At 36.2% G+C, this 15348-nt stretch overlaps 1 protein-coding gene across 1 annotated transcript; it reads right to left on the bottom strand.

Moving 5' to 3' along the window:
• Positions 1-2187: 2187 nt before the first annotated feature.
• LOC131618170 (uncharacterized) lies at positions 2188-5972 on the bottom strand. The gene is made up of 5 exons (XM_058889431.1): positions 5567-5972; positions 4117-4277; positions 3736-3766; positions 3028-3130; positions 2188-2663 (listed from the first exon to the last, which is right to left on the bottom strand). The coding sequence occupies exons 1-5, from the start codon at positions 5879-5881 to the stop codon at positions 2539-2541; spliced, it is 735 nt and encodes a 244-aa protein (XP_058745414.1). The 5' UTR covers positions 5882-5972; the 3' UTR covers positions 2188-2538.
• Positions 5973-15348: the final 9376 nt, after the last annotated feature.

Below are 15348 nucleotides of genomic sequence, written 5' to 3'. Positions count from 1 at the left end.
TTTTTCAAACACGAACTTAATCTACTTTATACTAAAAAATTCGAAAAAATCAATTACAAAATTTGTAAAGTAAATGATTCAATTTTCTCTCACCTCATACATGAAATAATTAGATTATCATAAGGAGATAAGTAATTGGGATAATTTACTTTTTTGGTATAGGAGATTAATGTTATTTATGAACAGACTTTTAATTCTCAAGTTTTGTTTTCGTACACGTGTTTTAATGGTGGTAGATAGAATTTAAAGAAATGGACAAATTGAAATCTATGCAAAGCATGCATGAAATCCTAAAACTTTATTTTCAAACTTTACTTAACAATACTAGTAAGAGTAGTGTTTGATGACTTTTATTTTTCATTAAACAACACTAGTAGTCTAGTACTACTACTATGCTTGACTCACTGATTAGTTTTGTTTTTATTCAAGGGAGGGGTCTGCAATATGTGCAATGGCAGTCCCATTTGGCCTAAAATGTCGCCGAAGTGATGAAACAAAAAACGTGTATTCCAATGCATACTGAGAAAAGTTCCAAAGTTTGTTGCTTCTTTGTTGGGGAACTCCAATCTCAATACTCATATTTACCAATAGAATTGCTCGTGAGATGTGTTTTAACTTTATCTACATCACAAGTCACACGCGTACCTATAGGTTTCAGATCTTTGTGCTTTGTGCCACAAATACTCATGTGACCCTCCCTCTCTCTCTCTCTCTCTCTGCCTTTCACCTAGTAGTACAATATTCCCCAACGACCATCACTCTACAACACAATATTAATTTCTATTAACAAAAGTAAATGTTTTATCAACTGAAAAAAGAGAGTAAATGTTTTATTTTTTGCTCTTAAAGTGAAAAGGCTAAATTTTCTATAATTATTGTGGGCGCGTTATGAGGTCAAAAGCAAGCATGCACAGTTTAAGGATGTAAAATTTCAGCCTTTTATGGTTGTAAGGTAGGCATGTTTTTCTTTTCTTTTGATAAAAAAGCTAGGCATGTTTTCAAACTCTAAACTTGTGTAGAATGATATCATAGGTTTAGAATAAGGCCAATAGTAACAAAAGAGGAATGGGGGTATTGGTTTACAGTCATAGTTAGACAAACAGATAAATACAAAACATAAGAGAATAAGTAACAACTTTGGGAGTAACTGACAAATCCAGCCAAAATATGCACCATAGTTGACCTCTCAGTAAGTTTACTACTTAGCCTAAAATAATCTCTTGATATTACTGTATGTTTTGAATAAATGAATAAAAAAAGTAAATAATTCTTTTGTCTCAAATGGTCTGTCAGGTATAGGAGAGATAGGAGTGGATACAAAGTGAAAAGAGATAAAAATATGAGAAATATATTTTGTTTGTTGGTTAATATGTGATAAACCACTTCATAATTAAAACACATTGGTTTATCACTTATCAATTTTTTATATAAATGTATGGATTTTCAAACCATTAGATATAAACTTATTTTTTATGTTTGACAAACAAGCCCAAAGTAAATAATTAGTAGTATTATTTTGGTAGTATAAAGAATAGAAAATTAGAAGAGAAATAAGTTTTATTGTGAAAATTAAAGATTTTACTTTTGAAATGACAATTAGTCATCAATAAAAATATTAACTTCATATATATGTGAAATTTTAAGACAATAAATACTTTTATAACTAAATAAAAAATTAAGATTAGATGAATAAATTCTGAAATTGTTTTATCGTGAATATGATTAGCTCAGTAAAAAATCCCTTGCAACTTAAACAGATTTAACCTCCAGTGGGACCATATTCGCTGCTGTCACTATTTCCCTCATTTATGCATTGAATCGAGATAGGATAGTACAACTTTTAAGTTATATATATTATTTATTTATAAAAATTCAAATTTGTATCAAAACCAAAATCAGCAACCCAGTGAAATACTAATGTAAAAAATACAAAATATACAGTGGAACACTAGATAAGGGAAGAATATGCAAGGATGATGCCCAATCACCAGTCGATTTGGTACAGTGCAAACACAACCTGGAGTCCCATACTCAATCCCCATCTCAGGCGATTGATATTACCCATTGAATCGCAGGGAAACATGAGGCGCTTCTAAAGAAACTAATCAGATTTTTAATCGGACCGTCTGTTTAGATATGAAGGATGTTTGTCTAAACCAGAAAAAGTAAATAACAACCTCAACAGACTTTGAAAAGTAGTATATATCTACACGTTAAATGAGTTTAGTAGTTACAAGTTACAACATCTCATCAGTGTCATGTTACTTCAATTTTCTTTACATTCTCACAAGTCACAATAATCATCCTTTCTGGCAGAGATAAGGTCAGTGGTTTAATAGATCCTCATGTTTCTATTCAAAACACAATTTCATCTTCCTAATTGAAGGAGCTTTAAACCAAAAAAACACCCATGTAATCTCTGTCAATCATTTTCTTAGAAACTGCTGTCACATGCAACATAGTATTGAAGGTAAATGGACAGAAATGTGAAGAGAGAAGGAAAACTATCCCACCTCTTTGCATGATGGTAGGCACAGTTCACTTATTCTCCTCCTCTTGATACCTTTCTGTTTGGCTAAAATATCGATCGGTATTTAGAGGTTGGTTCCAGCCTTCCGAATCATGGGAGTCAGCCACAAATCCTCCATTCATGGGAGCAAATGCTGCAAGGAAATAGATAAGGATGGATGAAAACTGAACCCTTTTTCATTGGAATTGAACCCAACAAAACAAAATTGTAAATAAAAACAAGAGATGGTTCATGGAGCACGAAATAAGCTACAGGTGCTTAAGGTATCTACTGTCTCACTAGAAAAAGCCAAGCAGTTGGAGACATTGATTTATAATTAAATAAGCAAAAGTTATTTTGCATTGAACTCAATCCACTAGAGTATGCTCAACTCACTAGCTAGTTTATACACTCGCATGTCCAATAAAAATGTCCATTCAAAAAGGCAGTATGCAGGGAATACTAAAATTTGTGAAACTGTAAGAGAATGATAGTAAAAAAGTAGAATCTTAACTAACCTTTCTCCTTCATTCTTCTCTCCCTGTCATACTCGAATTTATCGCGTATAAGGCTAACTTTATCCCAGCTATCAGACTGCCTGTTTCTATCAAAATTCTGGTCCTGAAATACAATAACAAGACAACGCAATCATCAGAGATATAGCACTACACAGAAAAATATAAAGTAGTAAGGAAAATTTTGATCTTAAAAGATTAAAACCATCGTATACAATCAGATCCAAAGTGGGCCCAGATGTTAACTAGTAATAACAACAGAATATAATATACTCCCTCTGTCCCAAAATAAGTGTCTTTTTAGCCCTAAAAAGTTGTCTCAAAATACTTTCCCAATGCAACATTAACTAACTTTTATCAACTTTACCCCTTATCTACACTCTTTTTTAGACATGACAATATATAACAACCAATAGTAATTAAGGGTAATTTTGTAAAAATGTTATCTTTATTGACGCAATCATTACTTTTCTTAATCTGTGTGTAACAACCTTAAACGACATTTATTTTGAGACGGAGGGAGTACACAATATCATCCCTATCCCATCCATCACCTCTCAAAGATGATTTGGCAACTTAAATTAAAAATCCAACGGTAAGCATAATTTCCTAAAGAAATATATTCTGCACAGCTCACTCATCAAACAATATCCTTAGCAAACTGATGTACTACTCATTATAAAGTATTTATTCAAAGTATTTCAATTGTACCTTGCTATACTCCATCTGGGGTCTTCTATTTCTGTAAAGCCATAACAGAGAATACATAATTAGACACCATCTCCATGACCCCCATCCACTTAATGACAGGTGAAATTTAAACCATTTATCTGATTGACCAATAAAAACAATGTAATATACATGCACAAAATTTCAAACAGAAAATCCAGCACCAAGAGAATATATAGATTAAAAAAAAAACTCATCAAAATGTTCAAAGAATAATTGCCACTCAGTTCCTTTCTTCAGCACGAAAATCTCAATTTTATCAGCAGACAAGCTCATGCACATGCCATTAACAACCATTATATTCTTCCAAGAAGAAAGCAGGAATGAACTATGCAGAAATAAAGAAAAACAATGGAGGCAAACCTGTAAGGAGAGAAATCTTCATCATCATCTTCGGCAGACTCATAGTTCGCATGATCCCGAGCAAGCTTATTAGAGTAACCCTCGTCCCAATAAAGTCTCTCCCAATTTTCTCGAAGTTCATTATACAATTCCATATATCTTTTGCACCAAGGATCGTGTTCCTTTCAATATAATACACACGTTTTATGAGAACAATTAAGACTTTAATTTAACACGTAAATAAAAAGATAAATCACAAATTGGCACCACCGCTGTTTCAACAAGTAAATCAACATGGCCTAAGTATGAACAGACACATCACACATCATATTTCCCAATCACATTACGAAAGAAATTACCAGGTAATTATGAAAAAAACAAAGCATACAAAGATAATGACACAATATAATATCAATTTTAGGCTTAACCCTATAATTCCTTTATTTTGTTTTTAAGACAACACCAAACCAAAAATAAACAAACAGATAAATTTAAACCAAAGCACACTCAACCAAAAATGGTTAAAATCCAGAAAAGATTAAACAATACTCAAATAGCACAAAATAAGATAATCAATTTTATCATTTACTCTCGAATATTGAAAGTTATGGAAATTATGCTAAATTGGTCCTTTGAAAGTTACCCTATCTTCACACTACTCTCAAACATTGGGAATTAAGCTAAATTAAATAAGGTCGTGTATAGATTAACAACTTAAATAAGCTTTTATTTACACGCTGATTTCATAAACTATCCTAGAGAACTTATGGAAATAATTTGAAAACAACTTATGACCATAAAATAAGTTAAACTCTATTCAGCAAGACCATATTTTGAGCTTATAGCATAAAAGCTCGTATGTTTAAAAAAACTGTGTTTGGTAACCTTCATTTTCCCACAAGCTTGTAGCTTATTTTAACTGGCTTATAGCATTTTTTTTATAAGCTAATTTAAGTTGAGTATCTTATTATTTTTACCCATTTTATCCTAATTGGAAAAAACAATTTTAATTAAACATACATGTTTATGTCATTTTACAATGATAAGTTAGTTCAACCACTAATTTTACCAAACAATACAAATTCAATCAGCTATCTTATTCGCTAGCAACCATCAGCTAGCTTATAAGTTATCAACTACAATTTCATCCGCTATAAGCTAACTTATCAATCACGAGCTATTTTTTTTCTTCCAAAACAGAGCCTTACTTTTGCATGTTCTCCATCAAAGTCTCATAAGCGCTAAGCGAATAGATAATCTCAAAACAAGTCAATCCAAACAAAGTCCTAAAAGATACATTGATTATCAAATTAATCCTAAATTTGAGTTTCAGATTCTACTAATTTGAGCAACACTTATACAAACACATTGAATTACAAGCTTTATACTGTAGTAACTAGTCATAGTTATTTAAATTTCTAATGAATCAAACAAAAATAGAAAACGAAAAATGAAAACCCGAGGGACTAACAGATTCCTTAAGAACGAGGCGAGTCCTGCGCATGAACTGTTCTCTCAGCTGCTTGCGGCGCTTGTTAGGAATATTCTCTCGAGGAATCACAAACCGCTCACGTGGTGGCACGTTATCTCCTATCTCGTGCATTTCACCGTCGACGATCCACCATTCTGACCTCTCCTCCGGTTTTTTCAGCGGAAGAGGCGGAGACTTGTGGCGCCGCCTGGAGTGGGAGGCGGCGTCGGGTCGTGGAGAGCGGAGTTGGTGGGAGGTGCGAGAAAGGAAGGGTGGGAATGTGAGAGAGTGAAGGCGTTTGGCGAGAGATAGCATGGATTCGATTGGAGTGGGATTGAATCTGTGCTTCGAGGTTTAGGGTTTAGGAAGAAATTTTAAATAATTTAACTTTTATTTCATCTACATCTAATACAACAAATATAAATATTATGAATGTTTTTTTTTTTTTTACGGGAAAAGATTAATTCATTTCATTAATAATAATATTCTGAATACATGTTGGAATATCATAGAAATTTTGAAAACTAGCCATAAATGGAGCCACCCGTGCAAGAGCGTGAGCAACCTCATTTGCTTGTCTTCTAACGAACTTAACATGAGAGTTCCTAAAGAAAAGAGCCATCAACCGGTTACATTCTCCCGTAATAGCTCCAAGGTCCGAGTCATTAGGACTCGGAATGGTCACACTATCCACCACTCGCTTAGCATCTAATTCAAAATCCATATTGTCGTACCCCATATCATGGACCCAGATTATAGCTTTCAGAAGACCTAAAGCCTCTCCAATAACAACATCGGTGCAAGGCGAAAACCATTCTGTCCGAGCTACAATAAAATTACCTGTTTCATCTCTTATGCAAGCACCAAAACCAACCTTATCATGAGAAAAGGAGGCATCAATATTGCATTTAAATCTACCCCTCTGCGGTTTTTCCCAACTGATGATAGTTGTCAGGGGAATAATAGTCTCATTGCTGGGACGATACTGCTGGGCCTCTTTCCAATCTGTCAACAATTGATTTGCCCGCTGACAAATAAGCATCGGAGAATCTTCCACCTGATTCCAAACCAGATTATTTCTCCCTTTCCAGATGCTCCATAAGATCACAGAGAAAATCGCTTTTTGGTCTTGATTGGAAACCTGCAAAAAGGAGAAAATTACCGACTCAAATAGCTCTCCGTTACTACTAATCTGTTGCAACAAATGCCACAGACCCACTCTTTTCCAACACTCTATGCTTTTAGGACACTGGATAAAAAGGTGATAATTATTCTCTTCGCCAACCCTACACGCGACACAATTAGAGGGACAATTAACTCCTTTATCCAACAGTCTCCTTCTTGTAGGTACACAGTCTCTACACAAACGCCACAGAAAATTCTTAACTCTGGGTGGGGCCTTGATATTCCATAACAAATTCCATCTCTCCTTAATTCTTAGATGAGAGGTGTCGATAGCATCATTGATACAATACCTATAAGCACTTCGAACCGAGAATTTACCATTGGACTCATGCTTCCAAAACAATTTATCATTATTAACCGCAGTAAAGAGAGGAGTGTTCTGAATCTTTTGAGCTGAATCTTCTCCAACAAGCGCAACAATCAAACCATGGTTCCATTCTTTACCATATGGAGTAATCAAGTCCGAAACTTTAAGATTATCCACCACCAAGTTATTCGGCCAGGGATTACTTAAAGAAGAACCGTCAGCCAACCAATAATGATCCCAAACCGAAATATTCTCTCCTGATCCTATGCTCCATTTTAATCCTCCCTTGATCACAAATTTAGAACTCCAGATACTACGCCACACATAGCTTGGATTATGACCAATATTAGAACTTAGATAATCGCTATTCGGAAAGTACCTGGCTTTGAAAAGGCGGGAAACAAGAGCATCTTTGTTGGTCGTAAGTCTCCAGGCTTGCTTACTTAACATAGCGAGGTTGAAAGCATTCAAATTCTTGAAACCCATACCCCCATCAACTTTAGGCATAGATAAACGATCCCAGGAAAGCCAATGAATACCTTTGGTTCTATCTCTTTTATGACCCCACCAGAAGGAATTCATCATCTTTTCGATCTCATCAATTAAGGAGGAGGGAAGGAGGAAAAGACTCATAATATAAGTCGGTATAGATTGTAGAACAGATTTGATCATGGTTTCTCTCCCTGCTTGTGACAAACTTCTACTACTCCAAGAATTAATTTTCCTCCATATTCTATCTTTGATGAAGCTAAGCGCTGATTTCCTGCTTCTACCGATCATGGAAGGGATACCAAGATAGTTACCGGTACCCAGAACCTGTTGAACCCCTAAACACGTTGCCAGCTCTAAACGAGTATCGGGGTTTACATTCCTACTACAATAAAATTCAGATTTTTGGAAGTTAATAGCTTGACCTGAAGCTTCCTCATAAGTAGCAAGAATATTCTTCATGACATTTGTTTCTGCAATATTAGCTCTGAAGAAGAGGAAGCAATCATCGGCAAACAGAAGGTGAGAGATAATAGGGGCATTTCTGCAAATTTTAACACCATGGATATCACCTCTATTTTCTGCTTTCCTGATAAGAGCAGTAAGACCTTCCGCACAAAGAATGAATAAGTACGGAGATAAAGGATCTCCCTGCCTTAACCCACGCCCGGGGACAATCGGCCCGATCATATTGCCATTCATACTCACTGAATACTCCACCGTTCCAACACAAAGCATGATCCACCCAACCCATTTTTGACAAAAACCCATAGTGATAAGAATATCCTTTAAGTAATCCCAGTCGATTCTATCGTAGGCTTTACTAATATCAAGCTTAAGAGCTATCTCTCCAACTTTGCCTCTAGTTTTGCTCTTCATAAAATGAATCACTTCAATAGCAACCATAACGTTATCCAAAATAGATCTTTCGGGTACAAAAGCTGACTGATTATCTGAGATACATTTACCTAAGATCTTCTTGAGGCGATTAGCAAGAACTTTCGCTATAACTTTATAAAGAACATTGCATAGTGCAATCGGGCGCCAATCCTTCATAGTCGTTTGGATATCTCCTTTCGGAATGAGAGTGATGTTAGTTTTATTAAGACTTTGCGGAAAAACACCTGTTTCGAGCCAATCACATGCTGCTTGAAATATATCAGTGCCACAACTGTCCCAAAAGTGATGGTAAAAGCCAGGATTAAATCTGTCGGGACCCGGGCTCTTATCAGCTTGCATCGAGAAAATAGCGTCTCTAAATTCATTCAAAGAAAATCCAGCAGTAAGCATGTTATTATCTTCTTCTGAAATTAAAGTGCCTATAGCTTGTAGAACACGATCCCGAGAGCTTGTTTTCTTTTGGAATAAATCATTGAAATAAGCACCAGCCACTTGACACATCCCTTCAGTAGACTCAATAACATCTCCATTCTCATTGACAAGAGACTTTATAACATTTACTTTTTTCCTAACAGTAGCTGTGACATGAAAAAAGCGAGTGTTGAGATCGCCGTCTTTGTACCAATGGGCTTTGGCTCTTTGCTTCCAAAAAAGATCATCTTTCACCAGTAGAGAAGTTAACCGTTTCTTAAGGGCTGAAAAATAATTAAGATTCCCTTCCGAAACGTGTTGTCTAGCTTTATCCAACTTCTTGCAAATACCGTCAATTTCCTTTCTAACCTTACACCAATTTTTTTGACTCCATTTTAACATTTCAGTTCCACATACTTCCAGCTTTTTGGTAATTTCTGCATACTCACAGTTAATCCAATTATCACGCACAAACTCCGTAAAACCCGGTTCAGTAAGCCAAGCATTCTCAAACTTGAAATTCCTGGCTGCATTATGATGTACCGTAGGAAAACACCGTAACAGAACTGGGTAGTGGTCTGAGGAGGCAGCTGTCAAGCATTCTAGTCTCGCACCAGGAAATAAATTGCTCCATTCCGTGTTAGAGAGCAAGTTTATTAATTTTTGAGATAAATGGTGTTTAAGTTGATTTTTTTTATAAAAAATAATCAGGTATTAATACCCCGATTTTTATTATTCAATGATTAAGTGTTATTTTGATATTTTGTTGATTTATTGGATGAATTTTCCTTGATGTTATGATGATTATGGTATTAGAGAGTATCTATCCTTGGAATAGAGGGTAGGGTAGTGCCTTTGAATTAAAAGTTGTGGAATTAAATAAATATAATTAGTTCTAATTATTCATTTGATTTAATTTATTAGAAAATTAGATGATTTAATATGATTTGGAATAAGAATTATTATTGAGGTTTAATAATAATCATAATAATAATAATAATAATAATAATAATAATAATAATAATAAGAGAGTAAATGCGCAAATAGTTAGTGGGTCTATGTTGAGTTAGAATGAGGAATAGTGAGAGTGTGTTTATTAAGTCCATTAGTGAAGTTAAAAGTTAGTCAGAAGTTAAATAAAAATAAGAAAGAAAATAGAATGGAAAATAGAGAATTTGGAGAGAACGTGAAAAGAGAAGGTTTTCGTGAAAGATGAGATGAGGCACAAAAAGGCTAGGGCAAAGATTCCATTGAAATAGTAGAGAACCTTCAATCCAAAGTAAGAGTGGGGTTCTAAATCTATAATATTGGGTATGATGATTTGTATGTAGGAATGAGTTTTGAGGTTTTATTGATAACTTAGGTTTTGAAGGAGAATTATACGAAATTGATGAAATTAATTTATGTTAGTGATGATTCTTGTTGATATGTGTTGTAGAATTTATATTGCATGAATTTTGATGTTGTTGTGTATGTTTGTATGATGATGTTTTGCGATGACGAAGAAGTGATGGCCTATATTGGCGTTTGATGAAGGCTTATGCCTTGTGGTTGCATAATTGTTATCGTTGATGTTTAGTTAATTGACATTGTTGCATTTTGTGATGCCGCATTATTGAGTCGCATACATTGTATTTTTACAATGGCTTGGATTGACAAACACGTTGGCCTGGATTGGCAAAAACACGTTGGTCTGGATTGGCAAAAACACGTTGGCCTGGATTGGCAAAAACACGTTGGCCTGGATTGGCAAAACTATGATGGCCTCAATCCCATCGTATGGATAGAGGGAAAATTGGGATGAAGGTGTATGCCTTGTTGATGCCTCTATTTATTGGCAATTTTGTGATGAGGGTGTATGCTCTATTGGTACCACATGCATTCGCATAGTCATTGGTCTAGTTGCATTTTACACGAACGATGATGAGTTGTTTGATGATGAATGATGATGAGTTGTTTGGTGATGAATACTTGTATAATCGATGATGTGATGATGGGTTAGATGTTGTAAAATAATTGTATACTACTTGGTAATAAATGACGTGGATGTGTGGTGAAGTGGTCAATCGTGTATGACTCTATTCTCATATACTTGTTATCATACATTTTCTTATATCGTTTTGATATCCCACCCCTTCTGTTTGAATGTTATCCCTATGTTGGTAACGCGCAGGTAACCTGAAGTTGCTTGAGATTGAGGTTAGCCGATTATCTCATAGTGAGAAGAATGAGTCGGTGTCAGCTCTGATATGTAACACTGTGGTTGATTGCGTCTAGTTTGTTATGTTGGGAGTAAAACCCTTGTAGAACTCCACTTTATTGTATTTATTTGATGATGTTTGTTGAATATTGAATTATGATGATTATAACTTGTTGAAGAGTTAAGAGTAAATATTTTTGATATTTTTCTGCTGCGAGTAAATGAATTGAAGTTTATATATGATGAATATATAATTATGTGTTGCGTATTTTGTTATATGAGCATATGTGATGAATGAAGGTGACATCCTAATTGTCTAATTATTTTAATTCCTTCTATTTATTTTAAAAAATTATCGTTGGGGAATTAGGGTGTCACACAAGTGATGATTTTGAAAAAGCCAAGCACTGTTTATCCCAGGAGGTGACCGAGCTGAAGGAGGCTTTGAAAGTCCATGCTAAAAAGTTTGACGAGGCAAACCGACAACTTATCAAGAAGGTCAAAAAATCGGAGGAAGAGGTGGAGAAGTTGAAGAAGGATAATGACAACTTGAGTAGAGATAACGAGAAACTTAAGGCTTCACTGAAGGAAGCTCGGCTTGAGATCCTATCTGCTGGTGATGAGGATTTTGATAGAGCCAAAGAGCAAGCCCAATTTCTATAGCCTGACCTAAATGTGGTTGAGATAGATTTTTTCAAGGTTATTCGAGATGGTAAGTTGGTCGACCCTGGCTCTGATGCATCAGATGCTAAAGGAGTTTCTAATGGGGAGTTTCCGGCCCAACACACTGGTGATGATCCCGTGAATCGGTCCAGCCAGTGATGTTTCATGTAATTTATTTGTTTATTTTTGAAGCTCCTGGCGGCATATATAATGAATTTGGCCCTCGTGGCTTTGTAATATTTTAAAGCCCATGGCGGCGTGTACAATGATACCGGTACTCGTGGCCTTTGGCTTTATACTTTTCTTTCATTTTTCTAAATTAACTGCCTCGCCCGAATAGTCAATAACCAGAGCCCGGCTCGGGGCAGGGTTTTTGCGCATCGTCCTTGCTAAAACCTAGGTATTAAATGCTTTTCGATATTACCTATGTTTGTGCCTTTTCGTCAAACTTCTATATAAGGGAAGGTTAAGGGATTCTTGCTCCTAATATCTTCCCCTCTTTTAAGCCATGGATAAGACCAAAGGTGAAAAAATCGTCTCGAAGCCACGGGACACGAAAAAGAAAAACGGGGTTGCCGTGGAAACCTCTAAGGAGCCAAAACATTCTACTGAGGATGTTTCTCATTTTGAGAAGAGTCAGGGCGTGAAGACTAGGTCACAGTCTTTGAAGGCCAAAGAGGCAGTCACGAAGCGTGATTCTGATACGTTGTTGATGAGGAGTGGGGCGAAGATTGACGTGAATACCTCCGTTTGGAGGGTCACAAATTTATTGACTAGAAACAATGTCGTTCTTGTGTTCGCATTCTGTATTTGCTCCATTTTAATCATTAATAAAGAGTTTTCATGTCTCGTTATGGTTTCTGTTATGTTGGTTTATGCTTTGTGCCTATAGTGGCATTTTTGTTGTGGCCATTAGAGCCTTTTAGTTTAAAATTATGCGTGTTATGTTTTTTTGCATAACTTTTCCATATGTCGAATGATTTCTTTCGCGTAGCATGTAGGTATGCCCGAATTTATGTATGGTCATGTGACAACATGAGACCGGTTTAGCTAAGAAAATTCATGGTAGTATGATAGGTTACAAAGTGCACGAAGGGATTACCAGCTCGGGCGAGGTGGCACGTTCGTCCAGGTTCGTGATGACCCTGTCGTCTTGATCAAAATAGTCGCGATGACGTTTGTTTTGACAATTGCAACAAGGTTCGTGATAGCCTTGCCGTCATGATCAAAGTTGTTGCGATGACGTTTACTCTGACATTACAAAAGGGTCCGCGATGGCCCAGACGTCTTGATCAAAGCAGTCGCGATGACATTCACTTTGATAATTGCGACAAGGATTGCGACGGCCTAGCCGTCTTAATCGAAGCATTCACGATGACGTTCACTCTGACATTGCGAGAGGGTCCGCGATGGCCCAGACGTCTTGATCAAAGCAGTCGCGATGACGTTCACTTTAACAATTGCGACAAGGTTCGTGATGGCCATGTCGTCTTGATCGAAGCAATCGCAATAACATTCACTCTGACATTGCGAAAGGGTCCGCGATGGCCCAGACGTCTTGATCAAAGTAGTCGCGATGGCGTTCACTTTGACAATTGCGACAAGATCCGCGATGGCCTTGCCGTCTTGATCAAAGCAGCCACGATGACATTCACTCCGACATCGGGAAACGGTCCGCAATGGCCCAGACACCTTGATCAAAGCAGTCGCAATGACATTCACTTTGACAATTGCGACAAGGTCCGCGATGGCCTTGCCGTCTTGATCGAAGCAGTCACGATGAAGTTCACTCCGACATTGCGAAAGGGTTCGTGATGGCCCAGACGTCTTGATCAAAGCAGTCGCGATGACATTCACTTTTACAATTGCGACAAGGTCCGCGATGGCCTTGGCGACTTCTCGCCCACACTGATCCTTAACCTTCCGATCTCTTGCCGACATTTATTGTTCAATCTCTTTTATCGGAAGTCATCGTTCGTTGTTAATCGAGAGGTTGGGGGTGCCTTATTAAAAAACCTAAGTAGGAAAAAGAGCACACTCTCCATCCCCGCTTTATTACAAGCTTTGGCTGGCTCATGGCACTGTATCAACTTATTTTATATCCAGATATTAAAATAAACTAAAAAGAAAAACAAAGTAAAAGTTAGGTTTTCCTTCGTGTCGTCGCTACTCCTTGCCTTCTTGTGACTTCCCGACCCCTTCTAAGGTGTGCTAGATTGGGATTGAACATCCCTCTTGAGGTTTGTTGACTTCTTCTGGGTATGACCTCCTCCTCGTTGTCCTTGAATGTGTTAGACTCCTATTGCCTGCAGATGAATAGAGAGAGTGTCACTTATGTGGGTTGACAACTTACCTCACTGGATCAGGGCTTCTATCTCCTTCTCGAGTTGTACGCAGTGTTCCATGTGATGGCCCCTCATGCGTTGAAACGAGCACCACGACTCTTTCCCACTGGTCGCTACCTTCTTCCGTGTAAAAAGTGAATCAAAAGTGAAGTGATTTATGTTTGGAGAATTTTTTGCAAAAGTGAATTGAACAATAAATTTTAGTGTAAAAATTACGTTTAAAAATCACGTTTGACATTTAAAATCAATTCTAGATATCTCAAAACGTAAAACCAAACATAGACATAATATTTTATAATTTGAGATAGAGATAGTATTGAATGGAAACTCCATTAAGTAATTCCCTTGGAGTGATTGATCTATCACTAGCTTTTTCACATTTGCAAATTCAAATTTGTCATAAAAGAACGAAGCATTAAAGGAATCATATCTACGACCAAAAAGCAAATACTAACTGATTTTGTTTTATTATTTGACCTTCAACTACTCCCACATGTCTATGTACCCTCTATCCTACCAAATAACCTTATTCTAATTTTTTCTAGTTTAAATAGCGTGAATAAACATCATTTAGGAGAAGGAATTGAAAGAAAAAATTCAACAAACTTTCATCTTTGAGATGCTTTTAATTTTATCTTTCAGGCTTATCATATTTTTCATTTTTCATTTTATCCACGGATTATCTTTGAGTTGCTTTGAGATAATGAAGTTTTTCTGTTTTTGCATTTTAAGCTCACTTGGTTTCATTATGTTATTTGGTACCTTATTGTTGAGAAGAAAGGGTATAGGGCAAGAGTAGACCAATAAAGATAACAATAGCGGGAGTAATGACAATGAGGAAGATAACATCAACAAAAATGGATGACTAAACCACATACCTCTTTTATTTTGTTGTTGTCATCTTCTTCATTTTCTTCATTGCGGCTATTGTTAATGATTGATAACTATGGGATGAAGTTTTGTTTAATTAATCTGTTAGTCAAGAACAACAAACAATTGGATTTTAAAATAAGTGTCTTCTCTAGTCATATGAAAATATGAAAAGATAGTTGAATTTTAAAAAAATCAAATATGGGATAAGAGAGTTATTCTCAACTCACTAATATTCATGAAAGTGGTGGAAGTGTTACAAATACACAAAACTTGAGTCGGTTAGTGTCGCCGACATCGTTGACAAGGTTATCAAAGCTGAGTCGGTTAGTGTCGCCGACATCGTTGACAAGGTTAAGTTGATTTCTTGGCAGTGGAACATGATGGACCAAAAACATATTGTACCTTGTTG

This window comes from Vicia villosa, linkage group LG7, assembly GCF_029867415.1.
Source record: "Vicia villosa cultivar HV-30 ecotype Madison, WI linkage group LG7, Vvil1.0, whole genome shotgun sequence".
Taxonomy (NCBI): Eukaryota; Viridiplantae; Streptophyta; class Magnoliopsida; order Fabales; family Fabaceae; genus Vicia; species Vicia villosa.
Note: the sequence above shows the minus strand (reverse complement) of the source record. Positions and strands in the feature narration are given on the sequence as shown.